The sequence below is a fragment of the Ciconia boyciana genome, chromosome 15 (assembly GCF_034638445.1).
Source record: "Ciconia boyciana chromosome 15, ASM3463844v1, whole genome shotgun sequence".
NCBI lineage: Eukaryota > Metazoa > Chordata > Aves > Ciconiiformes > Ciconiidae > Ciconia > Ciconia boyciana.
In genome coordinates this window covers 15303594-15327762 of record NC_132948.1, presented here as the reverse complement: position 1 = coordinate 15327762, position 24169 = coordinate 15303594, and the positions used below count along the sequence as shown (strand labels likewise).

Here is a 24169-nt window from a genome sequence, read left to right as displayed (position 1 = left end):
ACAGAAGAAACTGGGAACGCAATTGGCTTGGCGAGCGCCGAGTCCCGCCTGCGGAGACTGGAGCGGCTCCGAGCAGGCGTTTAAAGATGGCGGCAGCCGCGCGGAGTGGGGGACGGTTTTCGTGAGGCGGCCGAGCTCGCTCTCCCCGCCCGCCCACACTCTCGTGGAGGTGCGGCAGGGACACCGGGGATGGCCCAGGTGGGTGCTGGCGCCGTGGGGCGGCGGGGAGGGCGTGCACGAGTGGGCCTCTGTGGCCCAATCGCCGCCGCGCGGGCAGTAACCCCTCCGTCCCCACAGGCCGCGGCGCCCGCCCGGCCCGCCGCGCTCCTCGCCGCCTGTATCGCGGGCCCCTCTCCTCCGGGCCGGCGCCGCAGGCAGGGAGCCGTGAGGAGCCTTTCCTTCAGCAGCGGAGGCGAGCGCACCGGGCTGCCCTCCCGGCGGATGTTGCCGTGAGGCGCTTCCCCCCCGCCCCCGGCTGGGCGTCCTTCCCTCAGAGCTGGTGGTTTGTTTTGTTTAGGGGTTTTTGAGGGGGGGTGGTGGTTGTTGGTTTTTGGTTTCCCGCCCGCCCCCAGCCACCTCCCTGCTCGCTCCCGCCGTGGAATTGCATTCAGGGTAGTAGAAGGAAAGGAAACGCCATGTCTTTCTAGCCTTCCACACACCTCCTTGTCAGTGGGGTGATGGGGAGTATCAACTCTGGCGTGAGTTTCTCGCTGCATCGTGTCTCACGGTACGTGTGCGTGTCTTGGGGTGAAGGGAGGGTGAGAGGGAGGATTTCCGCTAGACACATCCGTTTATGCAGGGGAGAAGAACGTGTCTCCTCCTGTGCAAAGTTAGGAGGAAAAGGCAGCCCTTCACCAACGTGTGTGCGGACGCCCGTTCACTTTTTTTAGCTCTGGTACGTTGAAGATAAGGTGGTGTGTCTGTAAGTCTCAGGATTCTTCTTCATCTATTCCTTCTATTAATAGTGAAGTACAGTTATATATTCCTCTAAATTATCTCGTTCAGTCTCCAAAAGGTTTATTCTCCTAAGTTTCTTCACCTTTTTTGGCTGGAAAAATAAAAGCTTCTCTTTTGCGCCTCTTTTCCTTAGGCTTCAGGTTTATCTATAAAGTCTGTTTGCCCGCTGAGAGGGTGGGCCCCCTAACATCCAGGCGTCACTCCCTCGTAAATGGGGTTGAGAGCTTGCTGGGTGAACGCATTCAATTTCTTTACTCCCTTAGGTTGTGAGTTACAGATGTTGGAGTTAGATCTTTAACTTTTCTTTTGTAAGCGTACCTCTTCTCCCTTCTCTTTAGGTAACTAAACTTAAAAGTTCCTGGTTTTAATTCTGGATGAGGAGTTAGGTCGCTAGTTCTTTTGGGCAGCTCCTTTTGATTACCAGGATTATTTTACTTTTTTAGAGAATGAGAGGGGAATTTAGTTCCTTATGTCTGTTGTTTTTCTTTACAAGTAAGAAGGTAGTTGTGATGTGAAAGTAGGAGTATTTTTTTCTTCTTCCTAGGCTCTGATTTGCAGATTTTTTAAAAAACGGTTTCCTGTTTTACACAATTAATTGAAACCGTCTAAACCCTGCCAGAAAACTGGACAGTCTGTAAAAGCAGCAATTGCTTTGCCATTTCTGAGCGTGCCTTTCCAAAATTATGTACTCTGCTCATTCTGAAATGGGATGAAGTCTTATGAACTAGAGAAGTTCTTTAGCCTTGTCTGTGTTTGCCACTGATAATGTTACGGTTGGGCCCTGACTGCCCTTTCTTAGACTGCTTTGATGACTTACACAAAGTGGTTGTTTCCTTCAGAATCTTTCTATTCTAAAGCTGATAATGGGGAGAGAAACGAGTTCCCGAATGTAGTAGTTAACTTACAGAACGTTTCTCTTTTGAGACTTCCTTTTCTGGTTTAAACAAAATAAAATAAATTCAGTCTCCTTGGTTTTGGGGTTTTTTTTGCAGTTGATAATAAATAGGATTAACTTATTTTTAGGACTGTACGTGTCAAAAAGATACAATAGGTATAAGTATAATAAAAAGAAGGTAGATGACTGTGAACAAGTAATTACTTTGATAAGGGTTAAACCTGAGTGGATCTTTAAGCATGATCCATGCCTCATAAATTCTGCTCTGCAGAGTTGCTGTTTGGAGCCGGAGGATGAGGAAGACTTGTATTTGGATAGCAAATAAGGAGAGTTTGCTCAAGGAATCCAGTTGCTTTTTAAAAGTGATTTTTGAAGAGAGAATCTGTGGTATGCTGTTCCTTGTTCCTGATTGCAGCTACAGGTACTCATGAAGAAAATATGTTCTTTATTGAACTCACTTGTGAGACTGCCGACATGCTATACAATGAAGGGATTTCCTCTTTGAGTGGGCATTGCTGGTTACAAATTTTAAGATTCTGTTTTTCTCCTGTCTTGAAGAGAGATACCCTTTTCTCTGTGTACTTATTCCCCCCGCCACCCCATCTGTTCTGATTGCAGGAACAGGCAGTGGTACTTATTAAATAAAGAAGTGGTTGGGTTTTTTTCTTTCTGCCTTCAAAGGACATCTATAAGACAACCACGCCAAGACACTGCTTTTGTTGGGACCTGTGCAGTTTGCTGCATTACATTTAGATGTCCACCATGTATCTGTTTCTTTGAGTTTACTTTGTGACATGAAACTTTTTCAAAATAAGAGCAAGCAATTAAAAATGAGAGATTTCCATGTATTGGTGATCTGCAGAACATGAGCTGTGCACTCATATTTCCAGCAGTTCATCCAGAGTTCCTTCAGTGCTTTGTACTGGCTGTTGCAGCTGTCAGTGGTGTTCCATATCTTTTTAAGGAGTCCTTGTGGAAACCATTGATGGAACTTGCTGGAGCCCTGGAGAGTAAAATCTGTTCTTTCAGGGCAAGTTAATCAAGGATTGCAATAGGCAGACTAACTTATGTTGTATTCTAATATTACATAACCTAGTATGCGAAGTCTGTTTTTATACATGGTTGTTGGGTTCCCTCGATCTAAGGTCCGTTTGGCTGTTTTTAACCTACAGGCTCATCTAACTCATCCTTCCAGGTTTCATCCCTTCTGTCTTTCTTTTAAAATACCTGATATCTAAGGGAAAATCCTTATTGCTTTTGTTGTGGGTTTTTTTTTCCGGCCCCTGATATAAAGGGGATATTGTAACATCAGTTGGCAAGAAAGTAGATGGGAATTGGACCTGTGTTACTCTACTTCTCCCTGGCTTTTTGTAGCTTATAGGAAGGTATTGTAGCCCACTGTAACTGTAGAGCTGCCAGACTCTGTTATCTTACCCTAGGGATGTGGCAGGTTTATGGCTAGAAATGGAAAAGCTGGTTTAAACTCATCTTGGTCTAGTACTTTTTCTGGCCACAGTATGCGTACTGATTAGTAGACAATCCCTGGCAGTGATTTGGTATGCTATCCATTATTTCAAGGCCAACAAGAATTTCATTGTTAATAGTGCTTGAATATAATAACAAGACATCTTTTCCGCAAAGAGCGGAGGTGTAGTATCAGCCAACTGCCAAAGCTAGGCAGGTAAAGATTAATTTCTTGTGTTTTGACATTGGTGTTGTTAAAACACTCTTTAGCGTAGGAGCAGGATGTGTATCAGGGAGGTGGAAACTGCACTGACGATCATGTCTTATGACTTGTCAAAAATAGTCTTTCTAGTTGGATCAGGTAGCTCCTTGATCATATGGGAAGGTAGTGCTCTTTCAAATTCTAGAATACCCATTTCAGTATTTCATTTCTGTGTAAACTACTTCTGTTTGCTCTTCTAAAGAGTCTTCGAAAGACTCTAAGGTAGAAAAATTAGATTACTTAGGCATTTAGTTTCCAGGAGTTACTGAACTTGTACTATGACTTTTGATTCTTTTGTTCAGAATTGACAATGAAGACACTAATGATTATTGTGTAGAACTTAATAATTTGTGTTTCACGATTATTTTTTTTCTTTTTTAATCTGGAGATGAGGAAGGGGGAAGATTATTAGACAAATATATTTCTAGAGGTGTTCTGTATAACATTAGGTGTTTCAGAACGTGTTGAAAGAAGAAGGAACTGATCACTGCTCAGGTGATTGTATGATCATCTTGTAGGATGGACTGGATTTAAATATATAGAACTGCTTGTCTTACTGGTGAATGAGCTGTTTTTCATTCTGGAAGGTAATATGTTTGCATCTGAGAAGATGGGATTATTTTAGAGCTTTTATCAAAATGGAGTATTTTTCCTTAGTAATTCTACAATGCGTGTCAAGCTCAGCAACTTGAATGTGTCAGTTTTGAGTATATTTTAAAAAAAACAACCAAACAAAAAACAAACAAAAAAAAACCCCAGACAAAACACCACAAAATATGAACTATTCTGCTGCCCCAGCAAAACTTTCTTTATTGACAAATCACTAAAATAAGCGTTTGCTCTGTTGTATATTTTGCTTTCTTCCAGCTTCCAGGTAGGTAGCTTCTGTATGCTATTGAATTTTAATTGGTCCCATTATAACTCCCGATTCCCAGCTTCCTGCCTTGCCCCAGTGGTGTTTGGATATTGCTGTTGGTTTGTTCTGTCTGGGCTGGCGTAGAGATACATTAGAGAATTGTATTTGGCTTCTTTAAGTCCCTCACGACAACCCAGACGTTCTGCCTGGTTGCCTTCAAATGTTACACAGCGATGCTAAGGACTTGGAGCTTATCTTTCTAGAATACTTGGGTAGGCTTGGGTAGTATCCAAGTAGTTCCAGGTAGTACTACTTGGGTAGTAGAACATTGGGTAGTACTACCTGGAAATACTTTGAACAGAGAAGGTTCAGCCAGCTGGCTGTCTTGGGCAGAGTAACACTGGTGTATTTGTAGCTCGTAGGAAGATTTAAGCCCAGTTTGGGGTGGTACAGAGGGACTTGGAGAAACCAAAATAGCAGGTAAGAAATTATGCTTCCTTTCCCCAGGTGCATATAGTCCTGCACAGATGACAGAAGTATAATTGAAGAAGCCATCATAGACATGGTAGAGAGAACCCACTTAATGTGAAAAAAACCAACCAAACAAACCCAAAACACATGCCCCCCACCGCCTGTAACATTTCCTAGAGCAATTGACTATTTTTGCCAGGTTAAATTACCTAAAACATTGGCTTCTAAATGCCTTCCAGAATTAATTTGAGTGTTAACGCTATGTATCTAGACCTGAATTCCTCAGACAAAATAAATATATAGTCCCATAATAGTATGGAATATAAGATCAAATGTCTAATATCTGGTTATCTAGAGAGTCATTTTGTGTGAGTTTTTAGTAAATTATGAGATTTCCTGTTAAAACTTCTGGTGAGATTTCAAAAATATCTAACAACTAAAACTTGCAAAAAGCTATGTGTCTTACGAGACCATAGTTGTTAAAATCTTGTTGGTTTTGCAGATTCTCTTTAACTGTAAGCTAACTATCCTTTCTGCTGTGTGGGTAAGTATGGCTCAAATACCAGGTTATTTTAAATACTGGGACAATCCCCCCCAAATGCACAGGTTTTAGTCTGGTCCCTACAAATCCCATGCCTAATGCCCTGCCTGCTAACCAAGCAGAGATAGTCAACAAATTATCCAGGCAACTTTGTGTTAGCAAATTCTTGTGCTGGTGTACAGATCAAGCGGTAAAAACAATCTTATTTCAGCCTCATTCAAAATGGTATCAAGATACCCTGCTTTTTTTCACTGTAAAAATGTCACTCTTGCTTCTACTTGAAATTTATGCTGGAAGGAGTGACATTTTTTCTTTTTGCCTGTGATACTATTTCCGGGTTTTTTTTTTTTGTGACAAAGTTTTTTTTTTTCTTCTGTAGGTTGAAAGAAGAAAGGGAGACCTGCTTGTCCAGTGAAGATGCAGTCTTAGTCTTCAGCTATTTAAGCTGAATGCATTGTGATTTCCAATAATTGAGACAGTGATTCTGAAAGCTGTCTACATTAATGAAAAGAACAATGTAGTCAGCTTAACTGAATCATCAGTGTTGCATATTGAATAGAACATGATAAACCAATCTTGATGGACTTATGCATGTTAGGAATATAGATATAAACATTTGTTAAAGCATTGTTTTTTTAAAAACAGTAGTTTTAAAAATGGAGAAATATGAAAATGTACCACCCCTCCCTAAAGAACCTGCAAGAGAAATGAATGTGGAGAATCATACTTGTCCCCCACCTCTGCCGCCTAATGAACAGCCTCCACCACCTCCCCTGCAAACGTCCAGTGACGCAGAGGTAATGGACGTTGGCTCTGGTGGTGATGGACAGTCAGATACCCCTGCTGGGGACACGCACAGTATCTGCAGAACACAGCTTCTCACAAAGGGATCTGCCTGCTACAAAAGTCGTCTTATAATAGACCCTAACAATAGTGACCAAAGCCCAAGAACTGCTCGTCATGCACCTTCAGTTCGAAAGTTCACCCCAGATCTTAAGTTACTTAAAGATGTAAAGATTAGCGTTAGCTTTACAGAAAGCTGCAAAAGCAAAGACAGGAAGGTTCTGTACACTGGAGTTGAGCAGGATTATAAGGCAGATACAGATTTTGGTATTAATAATGTCAATGGGGATTTGCATGTTTGTCCTTTTGGTGGTAGTAACGGTAAAGCTGCAGGAATAGGGGGTGAAAATGATGACAAGAAGGATGATGAAAATGATATTGATCAGGAAAAGAGAGTGGAATATGCAGTTCTGGATGAGCTAGAAGATTTTACCGACAATTTGATGGAAATAGATGAAGAAGGAGGAGGGTTCACATCTAAAGCAATCGTTCAAAGAGATAAAGTGGATGAAGAAACCTTGAATTACTCATATGAGGTAAGTAAATCCACAGGTTTTTTGTGGGTAAGAGGTTTCCAAGTGGCTAGAAAAAAGTATGTAAAGATGTTCACTGAAACAGTCTCTTCTACAAATGTGCTGTACTTGAGTCAAAAATGCAGAATTTTCAGAGACAGAACTGTGGATGAAAACTTCTGTAAATTATGTGGGTCAAACTTCTGAGTTGCGTGGCAGCTTCTACAGTCTTGTTTAAAAATAACATTTAAAAGTCGTCTTACACAATTGCAGCTCATTTTATCATGAAAAATACCTGCTCTCACTTACAAAAACTTACTTTCTTATTTTTCAGTCTTTTTACTGGGATCACTGGAAATTTCTAGTTTCTCTCTATATGGAAGTACATAAAGAAAATGTATACTTTTTCTTTGCAAGGGGAAAGGGAGGTTAGTAGACCCAGAAGGATGGTGTCTGATGAAGTCTCTTTCAGGATGACTTTGATAATGATGTGGATGCTCTGCTGGAAGAGGGTCTTCGGGCACCCAAAACAAGGAGACTAGAAAATGAGAAATACGGTGGTGAAAGTGATCACCAGTCTGATGGAGAAACAAGTGTGCAGCCAATGATGACCAAAATTAAAACTGTACTTAAAAGTAAGTTAGTGTTCATTAAATAGCTGTATTTTTGTGTGTGTGTCTTATGTCTGTAGAACACAAGTATATCAGCAAGCAAAGTTTAGGGTAGCAATTCTTGTGAAGTAGTTAATATGTATTGTATTGTTTTGAATTGTATACAAATTGTATTGTTTTGTATTGTTTGCGGTCTTCTTACTGTAGGATATGATTTTTCACATTCCTGAACAGGGAAGTTGATTTTTGAGAGTGCTTTTGATCTTCATGTATTGTATATAATGAGAATGTATTTTAGTGTGTGGATTTGTGAAAACTTATGAACGACGTTACCTCAGTGCCTGAAAGCCTTAGCTTACAGCCTAACTCACTGCTGGCTTTCGGGTCTGTGGGCCTAGTGGTGTCTCAATGCAAATTTATCCCTGAGTGTCAAGTGCAAAAATTTTTAATAGAAAACTCAGTCGTTTCAAAAGCAAGTACGACTTTTCCATTAAATATAGTGGTGCTTGTGATGATGTAAGTACATAAAGAAGACTAAAGAGAAGAGAAGATTCATTGGTGAAATGAACAAATCAGCCTGGATAAAAATTAGTGCTATTATTGCTTTTCAGTTGAAAACATAATGGAATCTGTAATTTTGCAGGATTTAATGTGGGTTAGAAGCATATGCCTTTTCATTAAAGCAAAACAAAATCTTTCTACAAAACTTTTTTAGTCTTGTTTCAGTGTCATTTTATCCTTTGAGACAGAAAAAGCAATAAAAATAAAAACTTTTATTCTTTTTCTGTTCTGCTAAGCAGTCTATCCAAGTTTAAAGCGATTGTTTGCTTTAAAGGTCGTGGCCGCCCTCCTACAGAACCTTTGCCAGATGGATGGATCATGACATTCCATAACTCGGGCATTCCTGTATATCTGCACAGAGAATCTAGAGTTGTTACCTGGTCTAGACCTTACTTCTTGGGAACAGGAAGCATAAGGGTGAGAGCTGTCAATTAATTACTTAAATGCTTACTAAGATTTAAAAATTAGATATGTTCCTGCAAACAGTTGAGTATTTTTCTACTTTAGCAGGCTTCTTTCCAGTGTTAGAATTAAGGTACTTGAAAAATAAACTCCTCTGTTTCTGAAAATACGATATGATTTTTCTTACTGTGTTTTGTTTTTCCATTTTTGCAATGACTTTGGGCAGTTAAAGTGAATGAGATGGTCTTGTGTGGTGCCATCTCTTCTAGCAGATGGCTGCAAAATGTTGGTTATATTCTACCATGAAATATAATTAGATAATTTATTTGTAGCTATAAACTAGCCTGAGCTGTGGCTTATGGCCCACACGTACAGAAGTAAGCATGTGACGTTCACAAACCCAAGGAATCTGCAGAAATTGGATTTAATGTCATGGGTTTAAACCCCAAGAGAGTTCAATGGATTTTATGAAAGCATGTAGTATTTGCATGTAATTGAACAGAACAGAATATAATTTGGATCTAAAACAGCAAACACACTTTGAAGGTTAGTATCAGTGTTACACAGTGCCAGCGTACTGTAGGAGTGGACATGCTCAGATCTTGAGTAGAGTAAGATTGCTGACCAAAGAGAAGCTTGAGCCTAGACCAAATAAAAGTAACTTCCATCTTGATTACGTTTTGGTTTTGAGTTTTGCTTTTGGTGATCTTGAGATACTGAAACCTTCTGTCTTCTTTTATATTTGCAGAAACATGATCCTCCCCTTAGTAGCATTCCCTGCTTGCATTACAAAAAAATGAAGGAAAATGAGGAGAGGGAACAAAACAATGACATAACCCCCAATGGGGAAGTATCACCTGTAAAGCACCTAGATAAATCTTCAGAACTGGACTGCCAAACAGAAGAACCAGATTCTACTGCTGCTGATTCTGGGCCTTTAGATGACAAAGACCCCTCAGGAGGAGATGCAGCACAAGGAGCCTTAGGACAAGTTAAGGCCAAAGTTGAAGTATGTAAAGATGAATCTGTAGGTATGTATGGAAAGTGGAGTCTTTTCTTGGCTGGAGTTGGGGCAATGGCGTTTGGGATACGTATGCTTTATTCCAGACTTGGCATCTGAATAACATCTTGCCTGAGATCAAGTGGTCAGCTGTCTTTCAGCACGGTTTTTCATGTGCAGAGATCTGGAGAAATAGATCCAATATTATAAATCAATTTAGATTTTAACAGGAAGAGAAACATAGAGTGGAGGCTTTTGCTGAAGACTTGAGAGTCCACATGCAAAGGCTTTACACACAAAAATGTGAACATTTTGGAAGTTTAGTCCTATGGACTTTATCTCAGTTTAAGAGTCGATTAAATTAATGTGTACATATGAATTGCTACATTGTTAATGTGTACATATGAATGTGTGACTTCTTTAAATGGGCTTTTCTATGCAGTCGTTGTATTAGCTGAATTATATCTATTTTCAGTATGATCTTTTAAGATAAATGATGCAGTTAAACTAGATTTGCTTATTTGCACAAGTCTAGCAGAATAAGTTACGCAAATATAATTGCACTCATGCAAAGGGGTGTGATGCTTCATTATTTTATTTATGCAAGGCTGATAGCTTTTATACAAAAAGCTGCCTAAAGAAGTCATGCCAAAATCACTGCCAAACTTACAGAGGAACTTAGAAAGTTCACGTGCCACTTACCACAGCAACGTACTTTGAGAGTATCATCCATGTAAATTACTGCTGCTCAGAATACCAATATGGATTGTAGGCTACCAGTTACCTTTGTAGCGTTCAAACATAAAACTTGTCCTTTTCATTACATGTGTCCTGTTCATTCCGAAAAGCATGCCAAAAGATTTAAAAAAAACAACAAACAACAATATTTAGCAGCAAAACTAAAACCACTAAGCACTTATTTTCTACGTGAAGTTCACCTGTCTATCTCTCTCTTTAAATAGGATCTGTTCTGTATTACTGAAAAAAAATACTGAGTGATCAAGTATAAGTGTGGCTTGCATTTGGAATTCCTTGTGGAAGGAAACAATGGCAGCAGCTTGCTTTTGTTTGTTTACATCTTGGGATGCTACTCTTTATTTGTTCTGATTATATCTGCAGAAATATCCTATAAAGGAGAAGCAGCTGTACTTCAAGGGGTCTTTTAGTACTCTGTATGTGAAAATGAATGTGTTAAATTCTGTTTAGAGGCCAGCAGATATTCATGGAGTTCATGGATCATTATAGAGTGTTTCACGGTACACTGTTTAATAAATAGGCAGCAAGAGTCAGTTTTGGCTCCAGGAAACTGAGGCTAACAGCATAACTGCTGTTACTCACTGTATACCTTACTTCGGGTAATGAGAAGGTGAATAGGTGATTAAGTAGAACAATTACTAGTGTTTTGTTACAAATTGTGTTGGGTATTATGCTGGTTAGGGCTTAGTAAAATCTTCAAGTGACAGAATAAAATGTTCTTTTGTTTTGTTTTCCAGTTTGCACAAATGTTTTGCATTTGACTCAGTAACATGAAAACTTGTAATTCTGTTAGCATAAAATAGCATCTTAACCTTGAGTATGCGAACTGAAGCCACTACTTTTGCTCCTAGTCTAAAAAAATAATTATAACATGTTTAAAGAGTGGAAATAGTGAACTTCATGCTTGCTCAGTGGTAAAGTAGAGAGAGTAACTTGCTTGTGTTTCTTAGATCTGGAAGATTTTAGACGGTATCTTGAAAAGCGTTTTGACTTTGAACAAGTTACCGTAAAAAAGTTCAGAACCTGGGCTGAGAGACGGCAATTCAATCGTGAAATGAAGCGGAAGCAGGCAGAATCTGAGCGCCCTATTCTGCCTGCCAATCAGAAACTCATTACCTTGTCTGTGCAAGATGCACCTACAAAGAAAGGTTAGTTTGCCTACCTGGAGTTCAGATAATCTGTATCAAAGACTAATTGCAGTTCTAAGCTTGACTGAAAAGAAAAAATCCTGTAATAAATCCATTTTCTTCTTGTTCTAGAATTCTGTGTCCTTGGATCCATCATACTACATAGCAAAAGGAAAAATACTGTCAAAATATACTTCCTATTAGAAAGAATAATTCCTAAATGAAAGGATTTTTATTTAAGGTTGCAGTCCTGGTAACTGGTTATTACCTGCAGCTACTTGTTACTGTTGGTTGTTACTGAAAACCCTCCTGCCTAGTCACTCAATGCTAGGGCCTTCTCAGTTCTATACCAGTTCTAATTGGCTCCAGGTGAGGGACTGGTTACAAATGCCAGATTGATCCAAATTAAAACCTACAATTAAAGATACAAATTTAAAGCAGTTTGATGGAAACAGTTAAGAACGAACTGTGTGTGCAGTTATGTCCTGTGGTGTGAGGAGTGGATATCATGTCTGATGAGAAGCTGGGCAAATTGGCTCTTACTGGCTGTGTAGCCATAGGAGTATGTTTAACTGCAGTCTGATATTTAAAATGTCCATACACCTGTGATTTGGGTTTTGTTCTTGTTTTATACGTTGTCATGTTTCTGGGTTTCTGCTCTTTAGCAGAATTAAAGCTTATGAGCTGCATATTGACCATTCCCTGTTACAGGGAGGTGCAGTTGAATTTTTAGTCAATATATTTTATCTGAAACTCTAGGTTTAGAGCCACATGGAAACCATCTAACTTAAGGACCTACTTTGGTTTAATCTATCTAAATCTTAACTTTCTCTCCCATACTGCTGTAGTGCCCGCTGAGGCAGGGTTTGTGCTCTTGACTAACAATACTGTTGCAGGGAAAAAAAAAAAAAAAAAGGACTTTCAAATAAAAAGAGCATGTCTGGGGCAAGGGGACAGTGACCTGATCTGTGGCTTGCTAAACAGGATTTCATGGGCAAAAAAACCCAGAGTGATTCTGGTTTGTGGATCTGGAGTCTACGTGCCTGTTGTTAGAAGGGAGATACAACGTGTTTAGAGCAAATTAGAGGATTTCTAATTGATGTTAGCTGCCAAAAATGCTGTGTGTAGAGGTCCAGGGACCATGGGACTGCAAACATTGAACACAGAATATTTGACTTAGCTTGTAATTAGTGCATCTCCAGTTGTTGATAGAAATTTCTCAGACTTATTTCTCAATACTTTTTCAGAGAAAATGGACTTTGAGGTCATAATTATCCATGACTGATTCAACAGCATTGCATTTAATTTGAGCGGGCACTTATCCCTTGTAGCTTGTCACTTATTTATTTGTAGTAGAAATTGTCTTCTAAAGACTAGAACTACTTGGCTGTCTTCCCCTCTTCCCCTCTTTTTTTGTAGAATTTGTCATTAATCCCAATGGGAAATCCGAAGTTTGCATATTGCATGAATATATGCAACGAGTCCTAAAGGTTCGCCCTGTTTACAATTTCTTTGAATGTGGTAAGTTTGTTAAGTTTTTTAATTGACCAAGTGCTGTTTCGAAGGGCTTACCTAATGCTTCGATATTAAAAAAAAACAAACACCCAAAACAAAAAAAAAAAGACGACATTTTTCCTAGGGGATGTCTTGAAAGTCTATTGTGAGTGAAATACTAGCTAGGAAACGTTTTCTGTATCTTAAACTTGGCTTTTGAGGATAGGAGTAGTCTTATATTTAAAATAACAGTATGGCTTTTCAGTTGGAAAACTATGTCTAAGTGAAAATGGATTTGAGTAGCTCATTTGCATCTAAAAGGATGCATCAGTGAAATATGGGCAATTACGGTTTTGCTGACTATGCACAATTAATATTTGCTTAATTTTCTTGCCATTGATGTCCGGAAAATCCAGTTGTAAGGCATGTGTTGTTTTAGTGAATCATCAGAATCCTGGGAAAAAAAGAAGTTAAATACTAAACCCAAATAGTTTCTGAAGAGAAATATGTGGGCCTTCAATTATGAAGCTGTTAAGAATTTGAAAGATTTCTGCAGACACAAATGTACCCACTCTAAAGCTGCAATAATTTGAGATATTTTTGTGGGTTTGTTCTGTTCTGGTTTTCTTCCAATTAACAAAAAATACAGTAGGTTTTTTTAGACATGTAGAGTTTTGAAATCCTTTAACTGTTCAAGTTATTGTATGTTATGATGTTTGTTATGGAGGTTCATATTTAAATCCGGCCATCTGAAGATAATTGTATATGTATAAATTGATGTTAGAAATTTAAATGGAAACCAGAAATGGCTATGTAGACTATTTGCCTTGTGTTACTATTTTCTAAGTTCATTAATAAATTATAATTAATATTAGTGGAGAAATTACTGGTTAGGTGCAGATTGCAAAAAGTTCACATGCAGTTGGCGGGAATTGATTTGGTATAAATGTTGACTAATTTTGCTCGTAGTATTAGAAGAATGGAAATAGAAGTGTTATTCTGCTGGACTAAAAGTAACTTAAGGAGTTACTGAGACTGTTGTTCCATGATTAGTGTGGGATTTATATGAAATGCTGGGTGGATATCTGTTTGTGGTGTTAAACAGCTTTTAATTTTATTCTGTGTCAGTGGTGTGAGAGGAACTTCGGTAGTTCCTGACTTAGGCCCATACTGAGACTGCGTAAGTGATGCTAGCACGCAGAAAAACAAAAACTCGGGGAGAATTTTATTTTAGATAAATATTGTGGGAGAATGCACTTGATGGTTAATCAAGAATCTAAAAATGTTACACATGTGGCAAATGTAACTGGAATCGAATTAGTGTTGGATTTTTTTTTTCTGTAGATTCCAGCCAGATTGCCTTATCTAGCTGCATTTGAGATTTGCTTTTCAAAGTGGTATAGCATACGTTCCTTGCATTTTTGCTTTTGCTGGGGTTTTTTTGGGGTATCTTAGGAGGAAGAAATTAATCTTTTCAAGCCTGCTGCTGAAAAAGGTATAAGTCCTGCAGTCTGCATCCAAGGAATTACAAGTTGGGCATCTTAGTTTAGTGTGGATCTGTAATTATTCAGAATTACGTTGTTCCTGTATATGCATTACATAATGTAACTGAATTTTCAATATCAGAATGCGTAGCTCTTGTATTTACACTGTGTTAGTGATGCAAAAACTTTGGAATTAACATTTGAATTCTGGCAGATTACAAATGATCTCTTAAAATGTAAAAGTTCTTCATTTGGAAGAAGGAAGTACATGGTGGTAAGTCTCTGTTAATGGAAAACTCTTGTTAGTTTTTCATATACTGGAGTGAGCAATTCTTCAGTCTTTCTGAAGAGTAAATGATTTCATGTTTGTGATGGGTATTTTACACTGGGAGTTCTGAAAAGCTTTATTTTTCTTTCCTCCTCCATTTCCAGAGAACCCAAGTGAACCTTTTGGAGCCTCAGTGATTATTGATGGAGTAACTTATGGGGCAGGAACTGCCAGCAGCAAAAAACTTGCCAAGAATAAAGCTGGTAACATTTTTTCTTTCTTAATACCAACTGCTGAATTGTTTATCTGTTTTCCTTTCTGCTTTGAAGATGACGTATTTGCAATAGTAAGTAGGAATCATTTTGTTAATAGTCAAAGAAGGTACACTCGTGGGTTTTTTGGTACAAGTGACAAATACTGTTGCAGAGACTTTTCTGACAACCCTAAGTTCAGCAATGTACTGGGATAGGAGACCATGAAGAAATTTCAGATGTTAACTTACATGTAAACTATTGATGTATAGTGGGTAGCTGTAAGAGCGTCTGCCTCTAATGATCAGACCAGTAAGAACATGTTGGGGGTTTTATATTTGTACTGTCACCTGCTATATAAACACCTGGTGTATGGATTTTAGCAAAACGTAGGTCTTTGCCCTTCTTTAAAAACAAAAAAAACCCTCAAGATTTTGGTTGTTTTGGTTCTCTTTCTGGTAATAAAACAGTTGCCCTGAGCTATGTGATTATTGATTTCCAAGTACTTGGCTTCATTAATTAGTTCTAATTGTGTAAGTCTAATAAATATGCAAATAATTAAGATCTAGATGAGAATGTGTCTGACACATTAGAACTTCTTACTAATCTCCAGATTTAAATGTCTTCAGCACAAGGATCAAAAAAAATAACTTCTCAAAATGTAAAGACGTATAACGTACCTGTGGTACTTTCTGCACTTGTGAAATATGTCAGTGTAGCTAAATCGCCAAAAGCCAGTCCATAATTGTTTGCGCATGAAAAAAAGGTAATTTGCTGTGAGAATTCAGGCAAATGCTGGGTGTGCTTTTTGTACACTAGGATTCTGAGTGCCCTTGTGATACAATACTAGGGTTTGGCTGTAACAGCTAAGGCGTGATAACAACTCTCCAATTTTAGGTCCTAAGGGCTCTACATCACTTTTAAAATGAGAACTTGATTATAATTTTTTTCCTTTCATAGGCGTTTGCAAAAAGCTGTTTCTTCTTAGTTTAATTAGTTGTGAGACTTTAATTATCAACTTGAACAAGTGGAATATTTTTTTTTTCCTTAAAAAGTGCAAGTGAATATAGTTCTTACAAAAAGAAGATGCCTGTCTTATCTGTAAGATTGCTTTCTAATATGCGTGGATATTTCTAGGGGAGATGTGAGGCTTGCTTAAGAGTGCTTCATTCTGCTGTTTTTCTTTACAAACATTGTTTAAAATAAACGTAATCAAGACGTTTAATCATCTTCTGCAGCTCGAGCTACACTGGAAATCCTTATTCCCGACTTTGTTAAACAGACCTCTGAGGAGAAGCCCAAAGACAGTGAAGAACTTGAGGTACTGAACTCTTGCTTGCTGGCTGTCATTGTTGGAGTCTGTTTTTAAAACATTACACCTTCAATGTCAGAAATATTAATGAAAATTCATGATGTTGTTTTCTCAGTCAGATGGAAAGGTGAAATTCTTCATTTATAGCAAGATCTATGGCAATGAAAATACATTGGGTTTTTTTTTCTATTGGAACTGATCAGAAAATTTGCCGTGATACAGAGAACTATTCCCTTGTTGAAATACGAGGTCACTTGCTGAAGACCTGAAACGTTCCAAGACACTAGACTGCCTGTACTATCCTAGCTTCCAGAATCCTCTGCTTGATGCCTTGAAAAATTCAGAGCTAGATGCTGTCTGGTTTTGTGTGATTGCCTCATAAGACCAAGTAAGAACTAAAAGTGCCCAGGCTTCTGAGACATTTTCACTTAGCTGTGAAAGCTACTTACTGCCAGATCCGACAGCTAAAATTTCAGACTTTAAGCAGTGACATTTGAGAAAATCAAAGGGAAAGTTTCTTTAAGTGGAGAGCGTGTGCTATATTTTCAGGTGTTGGAAATATTAAATAGCTAGTTCATCAGTGATATGTTTCCTTCCAATTCAGCATGTAACAGACCATCAGTAAGGAGTAAAGGAAAAATCGGTTATCAGCCTGAAAGGAATATTTTCATTTTAAAAAATGTAATATACAGAATGAGTTGTTTGTACATTTGCTTTAACTTAAAACTGTATTGTATGCCCTACACTATAGAAATGGTCATTAAGAAAATGCAGAGAATTTTGTCCATTGTTTTAAAATAAAACACAAAATGTTCCAATAGCTGTTACGTTTTCGTTTATTAAACCACAGCATGTTGGTAAGTAGAATTTCATAATTAGTTAAAACAAATAAAATAAACCTTGTCCTGAGGGAGAAAGGATGATAAAGAATTTATAAGATTGTCATTTTTATGTCCATCTTGTGTAATATAAAATTGGAGTTAAAAGAATTATTTAAATTTCTGTCTGCAAATACATGATTAGGTGTGGCAGTCTTAATGATGCTGGTAATACCTCCATTATGGATTTAAAAATACTTTTTTAAGTATTTAGCACAGAGTAGCAGGATTTGTTTAATGCTGCGAAGGAGAAATGAGGGTTAAGGACAGTATTAAGGTCTTATTTGCGCAAAAGCTCAATAACCCGTTTCAATTCCTTTGTAGTATTTTAACCATATCAGTATTGAGGACTCACGGGTATATGAACTCACCAGTAAAGCTGGACTCTTGTCTCCATATCAGATTCTCCATGAGTGCCTTAAAAGGTAAGGCTGCAGAGTAAGGAGCAAATGCTGTTGCGTACAGGTGTTTGGGTCGGGGCACGTTGTTTGCTTGGTTGCTGGTACCCACGGCGTTTGTCAGTGGCTGGGCCGTTGGTGGGCTGGCCGAGCTTACTGCGCTCACTGTGGCTGTAAGAGATGTGGCATGGGCTGAACCGGTTAATGCTGTGTCTTCCTTGGATTCACATTTGCTGTTTATGCCTCTTGTCTTCTGAGATTAGGATTTAGTTGTGGGACATATACATATATTTGTTTTTCCTTTATACAGGCTTGCCTTTCCATTCAAGTCAAGTTACTGATCTAAAAAAGAACTCAATTAATGTCTTAAAATTTATTATTAGTGTCTCTAATTCCATTGCAATGACTGTCAAAGATAACTGCAGCCACTTCAATTGTTTGTAATTTTACTTAATATATGATATTGATTTTTGTTTGTGCTTAAGAAACCACGGAATGGGTGATACATCCATAAAGTTTGAAGTGATTCCTGGTAAAAACCAGAAGAGCGAATATGTCATGACTTGTGGCAAGCACACGGTGCGAGGCTGGTGTAAGTACAGTACTTAGCGTGACCTCTGAGAATACCTTCCTTTTTTCCTGTTCTCGTTTGTTGTCCATTTTGTAGGTGCTTGTTCAGCTACCTGGCTTGTTACATGCTTATCTACTCTTCTCTGGTATCTCAGTGTTGAATAAGACAAGTAAATATTGGTGTTCATCTGATTATGTAATGTGCCCATATTGACACGTTTTCATGATTATTTTTACAGGCAAAAATAAAAGAGTGGGGAAACAATTAGCTTCTCAGAAAATCCTACAGCTACTGCATCCACATGTGAAAAATTGGGGCTCTCTTTTGCGTATGTATGGTAGAGAGAGTAGCAAGATGGTTAAACAGGTGAACATGACTTTGTTTGATTGTAACCTACCTTCTGATTGTCTTTTTGCTTTTGTATTTTTCTGGGGGGTTTACTTTAGTTACAACAAAGCTTTAATGGTATCTGGTTTGGCATAATAGTGTTGTTCCCTGTCATGGTAAAGGCAGTATGCATTTGATGAGCAATTCTTGGTTCTTCTGAACTGATTCTCATACCTTGCTATTCCCAGAACATAAGATGAGTGCTATCATTGACAGTAATAATTCTGTTAATCTCACATCTTCCAAGTCGAAATTATATAACCTAGTTAATATTTAACCGACTCATGTAAATATACTTTATTACTTAAGGAAGTACAGCTGTCACAGATTAAACTTCTGCTCCATGTATTTTTTTCCCCCCCTCAAAAAAAGCTCACCTGTTGTTGCTTGTGGTTCTGTTGAACAGGAAACCTCTGACAAAAGTGTGATAGAACTTCAGCAGTATGCCAAAAAGAACAAGCCAAATCTGCACATCCTGAACAAGTTACAGGAAGAAATGAAAAAATTGGCACAAGAAAGAGTGAGTATAAGCTCTTTTGTATTTATAAACGGGAAGAATGCCAGGGGTCAGACTTGCCAGTTGTGAGCATTTTTCCAAACTTGATTGGGGGGCTACTTTCAGAGAGATTTTCATCCTCTCTCTTAAATGGGCTTACAACTTCATTTTACCTACGTCGGTAAATTTATTTTTAACATTAGCACAAGTTAGATTTTCTCAAAGATTGACATGTAAATTTGGCTGAAATTGTTCAAAATTTTAAAATGGTGTTTTATTATTATATTCTCTTTATGACTGTGTGGTGGGGTTTGTTTCTTGTTCTTTTAGGAGGAAACACGAAAGAAACCCAAGATGACAATAGTGGAATCGGCTCAACCTGGCAGTGAACCTCTGTGTACCGTTGATGTGTAGTGAGAAAATTCACAAGTGGGGAGCAATAACACAAATGGAGGAACTAGATTTTCAACAATTATTTAAAAATTGTTTGCTGCAGAATGCAAGATAACTTTTAAAATCCAAGCTGCTTCAGTTATGCATTGTTCTTTTTGCATCATCAGGGCAATATTACTTTTTCCTACTTTCTCTTTCTTTTCTTTTTTTTTTTTTTTAATACCTCTGAGATACGTACGTTTAAAGGATTGATCATAAAGATCTCTACTTGGGCAAATGCACAGAGGGCAGGCATGTTCACACAGGATAAACTCAATCAAGCACTTTTTCCTGGAAAGCCATCCATGTTGTTTGAAATGGATGTGTTTTAAGGATGAAATTCAGAATATCTATGTACAGGTTGAAGCTGATATTATATATATACACACATTCATATATATGTATATATAAAAGAAATATATGTACATCTTCTTGTATGAACATGCCTAAAACTATTTTTGTGATAAGTTTTGTTGCATTTCAGCACATAATAATATGCACTGATAAGACACTTTGGTGACAAATACATGAAAGTGATGAGCAATGTTCCTAATGCCATAGGATTAGGCCAGTAACGCTGTTTCTTTTGTTCTGTTTTTTGTCTCCTGCCAGGCTTAGTGATTCAAGATCACAGTATGCAGATTTTTTTATTACTTGAAAAGAACAAGTATACCTGGTAGTGTTAAGAGCAACAGGCTGGATATCCAGAATTATTGGGTTTTATTTTAATTGAAAAGAGCCTGTGTTAGTTTACAGATCTGTTGAAAGGGGAAAATATGGCCCTATTTATTTGACTAAAATAAAAACTGTAATTTGAAAGGCTGTTTTCAAAGCTTGGAGCCAAAACACAGCTGACGATGGTTGACAGTCTGAAAATATTTTGCCAATGAGGTGTGTAAAGACCTTCCACTCCCTTCTCCCAGCAATAAAACAATTTCTTATTTGTTTGGAGTCAGAATACATCTGACTTGATCAATTAAGTCTTAATTAATTTGCACCATAAAAGCAAAGAATTAAAAGAAAAAAAAAAGCAACCCTGAGAAATCTGAAATAACTGCAGCAATTTAGGTTTTTTAAGAAGTTTTGTTTTACTTTTTTTAATTACATTTTTAGTTTTTAAAGAAAAAGTGTAACTTCTGCAATGAAAATTAGAATGTAGATTTGGAATATGACCTAATGAGTAGAATGAGACCATAACAGGTTATACTGGTAAATGAGAAAATCACAAATATGCAACTACTATCAAATACAATCGTAGAAAACAGGCAGTACTCACTGTGTCATCGGAGGCTTTATTAAATTAAGCACAGCAGAAATAGCTTTGGCTGTAGCAGAAGCACTGCTTCGAGGGTTTCGTTCTTCACGGGGTGATTGCGGTCAGTCTTCTCTGAGAACCATTTTTGTGGGCTCTTTGGTTTGTTCGTAGAGCAGAGAGTGAAAACCAAGCTGGTGGCTGGGCTTCAGTGACTTACCCAAGAGCTGTACTGCTGTATTTTACACTCCGACTCCTGTAGGAGTGAGAGCGGTCAGTTCTTTAGAATTGCTGCAGCTCCTGGTACTGACCTGGACAGTGATCGGGGGGCCTGAGGGGGTTTTTGGTTTGGTTTTTGGGGGGGGTTTGTTGTTTTATTTTTTTTTTAACCCCATTACATACAGAGCGCTGCAGTATAATGAATTTAATGCCTACTGGGTTTTAACCATATTGGCATCGGTATTGTAAGACCTCCTTTTAATATCACCCATTATCTTGGAAATACGTGGGTTTTAATTTATATCTCAAACTAATGTTCTTTAATATGTTGCATATAATGTTTGAGGTTAAACAGGAGGAGTCCTGGAGTCTTACCTCTTTCTGTATTTGAGGGATATGCTCAGAGGTCTCTGCAAATAGGAATTCACCCATGCTTTATTATACTTAGCTTTTCAGTTCCACGAGTTGTAATCCTGTTGTGACAGGATACGGGTAGTTGGAGGACTATACATAAACCATTATTTAAAGAAGTGGCCTATCTAAAAAACAAAAACCACTGCCTCTGCTTTTTTTTGTATAGCTTTAATAAATCTCCATCTTTTGAGGGGTGTGTGATACTGGTGCAGTAGTGACAAGCGGCGATTGCTGCTTGTCTCTCTTTTTGTTGGTGTTTTGGTTTTTGTTTTGTTTTCATGAAGACAGGGCTTATACCTTCTATGCCTAAATGTATGCTCTTTTAGGTAGGTTTTACTTCAGCTTACGTGTTTTCAGCAGAAAAATCTGTACTTGGATGGCACTGTAAAGGACAAATCACCCGTGTAGATCTTCTTTTTCTGAAAGCAGAATGTCAATGCATTTGCAGGTCACCTGCAGAATATCCACAGATGCCTCGCTTACAAATTTGTTTTTGTTATTTTTAAGAGGATTGCTGTATTACCTCAGTCTGCCACTATCAGAATCACAAGGTGACCATTGCCCTTAATTAAGACACCCAGAGATTTCATTGTGAACCAAAGCCTAGGACGTATATTATGCATTCTAAACAAAAACAAACAAACAGATGGTATTAGACCTTGCTGCAGCCTTTAACTGGAGACGTGTCCAGAAATAGCGCAATAACTGCTGGAACAAACAACTTAACTGCTGTTTATGTCATTGTGAAGTATTCTTGTGTTTTAATGTTTACTATTGTTTGGAGTGTAACAGTCTTGCCTTTGCACATGAGCACGAGCTGCTGTGATAGAGGATAGATCATTGCATTAACTTCGGCTTCTGCATGAACACTTACGGTGTGATTCAAGATGTATCCTAAACTTGTCTTGTAACTCTTGTGTGTTTTCTAGGTGATCGGCTGTAAAGGTTTAGATCTTGATTGTATGAATGCATAAAACAACCGCTGCTTTTGTCACTGATAGTTGTTATTTATCCCTTCTGTATCCAGAGGAGGATGGGTATTTTTCTAGGGATGGAGTGTATTTTGAAGAACTGTTCCATCCTTTGGGAATTAGCCAGGTTTTGCTTTGCATATTATGTGCTTCTCGACAAAAGTGTGGTATATTGACTTTAAGGATTAAATTAGTGCGCATTCAAATCTTTATGGTACTGATGGAGAACTTACTGTGACTTCCAGTGAATAGTCAGATGCTACCTATTTAAACACCAGTCGTCCAGCTTTTTCTTACGTATTTATTAAACAAAACTGATGAAGTAGTCGGGTACTCCGAAGTTTCGAAAAACTTATTATGCAGAAACTTAACTGTTGTATGTAAACTTCCACTTTCCTGTGATGCTGTTGGGCTTTATACGAATAGATTTGTAACATCCGAGTATTTAAAAGCATCATGATTATCTTACTAATTCTCTAGACTGTACTTTGGTTCTGGAGTTAAGATTCAGGAAGGGATAGCCTCCTAACTTCCTGTGGGAAGAAATGTGAAGTGCAAGAAGCCATGCTGTTGTTAACCAAATAGAACGATCAGTTCCAGTATTCTGCCGTGTATCTGAGAAAGGAAGGTGAAAAAAACAAAACAAAATTCATTCTTATTGCCCAAGTAGGTAACGACGGTTGCTGTATGAATTGTGTTGGGTGCAGTTGCTTGATGCCAGTGCTAAATTGGTACAACTATAAAGCCTCATTTTCACTGAGCCTCTGCTTGCTTTTTTTCTGCACAATCATATAATCCTATGTGTTTGGTCTTTGAGTACTACATGTGTATTTTTCAGACAATTAGTTTTGAGCAATAAAGTTTGATATTATAAAATGCTCCAGTGTGATCAGTATTATGACAGCTTAAGCATATTTAGAAAAAGGAACTTGTCTTTCTCCATTCCTGTAGGTATTTTTAAATAGAAATTCAGTCAGTGCAGGCTCGTTGGTTATGGAAGTACTAATTTTATCACTTTTTTGGTAAGGAACGGAATGTTTACAGGGTTAGACATCACTTGGAATGAAATGGAATTAAAACTTTTTCTTGAATTGGAATTTGTATTTTTACTTAAATGATGCCACGGGGGGGAAGTCGCACAACCCAAAGCTGCTGGCTTGGGTACCTGTTGTCACACGCCTGCCTACTGGGCAAGGAAAGGGGTCTCAGCAAGTCCGTGTGCTGGAATAGTGGCTCTTTTGTTCAGCCCCTATTAAATGTACATTAGAAGTATGTTCAATAACTGGAGATTCAAAATGGTTATTCCTTCTAGCAGTCAGTGTTGTCTATTCCGTAGCGTGGATCGCAGTCCGTTACATTAACGCTAGGTGCCAAGCATCTGTACAGCAGTATGAATCCTGGTGGGAGAGCAACTTGTGCGAGGGTGGGAGTCTCCACCAGGTTTGTCTTCACACCCAGTAACGTACACTGGAAGTGCAGCATAAGGCACTGGGCCTCGTGGTTAGGTAGCGTTCACTGTCGTGACCTGGGTGCCTGCAAGACACGCTTACCATGTTAAGGGTTTGCATTAAATACAACTGCCTTTTTCTCTTACTGCACAGGGCTGTGAGTAAAGCTGTTGGGAAGATACCCGAAGGAGAGCCTTTGGGTCTAGGGCAGAGGTTTGGTAGAAAGAAACAGCGTCCAAAGTATGCTTGTACAGCCTCAAACACAGAGTAAGCTGAGGTAATGTTCCTATTGCTTTCTCATTCTTCAGTAATCACTGAATTAGACATCGCTCTTCCATAAATACATTTTCCATGAGGCTGCGGTTAGCCTTTTTAAAGCTACTACAGGATCAAAAAGCCTCCCTGGGACTACAGAGCTTCCTAGAGATCATTGTGCCATAGACGGTACTTGACTGAAGGTATCCACTGCGTGGACTTACCACCAGGCTGAGAGGAGAATGAGCCTCTTGATCAAAACCGAAAAATTTCTTGCTTCTTCCTGCCAAGATGGATGGCCCTGACCGCTGTCTGTGCAGTTAATTTCTGGCTGTAGGTTTTCACTGGTGAGGGTATGCCTAGAGTGAAGTCAACCCAGCT

The 24169-nt window shown here is 38.4% G+C and overlaps 1 protein-coding gene across 3 annotated transcripts; it reads left to right on the top strand.

Moving 5' to 3' along the window:
* On the top strand, positions 1 to 23117 carry DGCR8 (DGCR8 microprocessor complex subunit). 3 transcript variants are annotated; one of them, XM_072879685.1, is made up of 14 exons: positions 1 to 198; positions 5826 to 6825; positions 7274 to 7436; positions 8248 to 8390; positions 9124 to 9406; positions 11082 to 11279; positions 12678 to 12779; positions 14669 to 14767; positions 15994 to 16076; positions 17270 to 17370; positions 17829 to 17935; positions 18153 to 18280; positions 18708 to 18821; positions 19128 to 23117. In XM_072879685.1, exons 2-14 carry the CDS (start codon positions 6103 to 6105, stop codon positions 19209 to 19211), a joined length of 2328 nt encoding a protein of 775 aa, XP_072735786.1. In that variant the 5' UTR covers positions 1 to 198; positions 5826 to 6102; the 3' UTR covers positions 19212 to 23117. The 3 variants fall into 3 exon arrangements, with proteins under 3 accessions (XP_072735786.1, XP_072735788.1, XP_072735789.1); XM_072879687.1 differs by lacking the exon at positions 1 to 198 and adding an exon at positions 586 to 727; XM_072879688.1 differs by lacking the exon at positions 1 to 198 and adding an exon at positions 878 to 895.
* Positions 23118 to 24169: the final 1052 nt, after the last annotated feature.